Source organism: Pleurodeles waltl, chromosome 5 (assembly GCF_031143425.1).
Source record: "Pleurodeles waltl isolate 20211129_DDA chromosome 5, aPleWal1.hap1.20221129, whole genome shotgun sequence".
Taxonomy (NCBI): Eukaryota; Metazoa; Chordata; class Amphibia; order Caudata; family Salamandridae; genus Pleurodeles; species Pleurodeles waltl.
Window position 1 is genome coordinate 41,300,853 of NC_090444.1, and position 2,954 is coordinate 41,303,806.

Here is a 2,954-nt window from a genome sequence, read left to right on the forward strand (position 1 = left end):
GAAATTCTCCTCCTCTTTGAATGTGGTTTCAAAATGTGCTATGTTGATCCAGGAAGCCGGAGTTCCAAGCTTTTGAAAAAAGAGTTGATAATGGGCCCTTCTGAGTGGTATGTGCCTGGTACCACCATGGTTTAACCTTGGGTTTGATGTGCATTTCACAAGGGTGATTTAGGACAATGCTTCCTTTTATATCATACACCCCATACATATATATATATATATATATATATATACCAAAAGCTCCTTTACTTCCGAAAATTGGCTGAACACGTAACATGTGTAATGAAAATTTTCTGGAAGAAATATTTCTGCAGAGCCATCTTTACATCCTTATTTCTCAGACTGTAAATAATGGGGTTAAGCAATGGGGGAGTCACAGTATAAAACACAGAGATAAATTTATCCCTATTTTCAAATGTTTTAGACCCTGGCTTCATGTACATGGAGATGGCGGTGCTGTAGAATATGATAACGACAATCAAATGTGAGGCACACGTCGAGAAAGCTTTGAGTCTTGCTTCAGTGGAGTGGATTCTCACAATAGTACTGATGATACAGATGTAGGAGATGGCAGTGAAAAGGCTTGGTAACAACAGTGCAAAAATTCCAGCAGAGAAAATGACCATCTCTGTGACAAAGGTGTCCACACATGACATCTTTAAAAAAACTGGGACCTCGCACACAAAATGATTGATAATTTTCTGGCCACATACAGGCAATCGCAATGTGAAAAAAGTATCCAGAAATGCCATCACACTGCCACTTAACAAGCAGCAGGACACCAGTGTAATACAAACAGACATATTCATGATGACTGTATAACGCAATGGAAATACAATGGCTACATAACGATCATAAGCCATGACTGCTAGGAGAACACACTCTGTACTTCCCAGAAGCAGGCTTGTGTACATCTGAGCTGCACAACCAATGAAGCTGATGGTCCTTCTAGCAAGGAGCTGGGCTAACATGTAAGGAACTATCACAGAAGAGAAGCAGATATCCAACGTGGAAAGGTTTCCCAGGAAGAAGTACATAGGGGTATGCAGACGAGGCTCACAAACAGAGACTGTGATCAGGGTCATATTCCCAATGAGAGTCAATATGTACAGCACCAGAAATAAGACAAAGAGAATGGTCTGCAAATGTGGGTCATCGGACAGGCCCAATATTACAAACCCATTATCAGAGCTTCCATTTCTCAACTCCATTGTGTCCACTTTCAACTCCACTGTAGGAAAAATAAGACCGGTCTAGAGTAAATACATTGTGCATGCATGTATTGTATGAGTGAAAGGAATCTGACAAGACACATTAGTACAGTTTGATATGTTTAGTATGTTTAGTGAAAAGAATGTGTAAAGTTGGCTGCTGATGGATGGTAGTGTGTTAAGATAGCTTATTTCAATGTCCTCTTATATGTACAACTATGTGGCAGCCTTAGCTGACTCATGTACTCCAAGATCTATCATTGCCGGATATAATCCGAATGATTGCCACATGTTTTCTTTAGGTCAAATTTTTTGGGCACTCATAAATTATGCTGAACCAAAGTTTTTAACTTGTAAAATTGTTGCTGTTTTAATTAACTGAAACATTCTATCTATCTATCTGTCTTTCTATCTATCTATCTATCTATCTATCTATCTATCTATCTATCTATCTATCTATCTATCTATCTATCTATCCATCTATCTATCTATCTGTCTATCTACCTGTCTGGCTGTCTACCTGTGTTCAGTGAGTTGATGCAGTGCATTTACCCAACATTGCAAACTACCAGAGGACATTTCAACATGTTTTAATTATACATGGCACACAATGCAATGTTTGGAATATCAAATTATGATTGTTCCATAAACTAGACTGATAACCACCCCAAAATGGTGTCCCCCTCCCTTGTTGAAAAAAGAGTGATGACAACTCCTTGTAACTTCATTTTGAGGGCATGTTAGCCAAACTATACTTTTGATTTATGAAGCCACTTTGGTGTATGACTTTCACTTACACATTTAAAAAGACAAAAATCATGCGTTCTTCAAATTTTTCTAATTCACACAACCAGCATCCTCTTGCAGTGGTGTAACATACCAGTTAATTTATTAACTGAACTATATACATTTCTAAATAACCCCTTGAACAGTAAATTGGTCTTTCATATGATTGTATTGGGTTTATACTAAGAGGTGTAATATTGAACCACGAACTTAACTTATACCACATCAACCTCCAAGGGTAGACACTGCCGAACAAACTCCACAGAACAAAGAATGGATAACACAAATAGAGTACATCAGCCAGAAACTAAACAGGACATGCATACATGGGTAAACACACTCACACATGGGCACAGAAATAAATTGTGTGGACAAAAGATACTTTAACCTATGCATTAGATTCTGTTCTGTGCAGAGATTCCACTTACAGGGGTTTAGGGAAAATGAATGTATAAGTAATGTTTTTGACTGATTATTTGTAAGCCTGACTCTAAACAGCTTTAGCATTTTTAAACCAAATATTTAAAATATAAAAAATACATACTATGTATTTGCTGTTTGGTGTATCAGTCCGAATGGGTCACCACCAACGTTGAGTTGCTGTTGCATCAATTTTTGTGGTACCACACAAATGCAAATCTCTCAATCATATCTATGAGGCCATTTCAACCGTGGGATGTGTCCAAACCTTGTACCTCACCAGCGGAGGAGCAATGAGCTGAAATAGCTTTATTTCTCCCCATTTCTTCCTCTTTCTACATGTGCCACAATCTGCAGCACCTGTAGAAAGAAGAAAAGGCCTCACAGGATTGTTTTTGTGCAGGGCGGGGCCTCTTCCTGCACAAAACAATCCTGCATACAACTCAGACTCCCTTGCACCACTGTGTCAGAGCTAGGTAGCCAAAATTGTGCCAGTGCAATATCAGAAAAGGCACTTTTGCATTCGTGAATGGCTCA

At 38.6% G+C, this 2,954-nt stretch overlaps 1 protein-coding gene across 1 annotated transcript; it reads right to left on the reverse strand.

The window, feature by feature from the left end:
• Nucleotides 1–245: 245 nt before the first annotated feature.
• LOC138296972 (olfactory receptor 2G3-like) lies at nucleotides 246–1,211 on the reverse strand. The gene has a single exon (XM_069236487.1). It carries the CDS (start codon nucleotides 1,209–1,211, stop codon nucleotides 246–248), a length of 966 nt encoding a protein of 321 aa, XP_069092588.1.
• Nucleotides 1,212–2,954: the final 1,743 nt, after the last annotated feature.

Excerpts from the sequence above, each read along its gene's own strand:
- LOC138296972 (XM_069236487.1), bottom strand. The coding sequence starts at position 1,211 with ATGGAGTTGAGAAATGGAAGCTCTGATAATGGGTTTGTAATATTGGGC.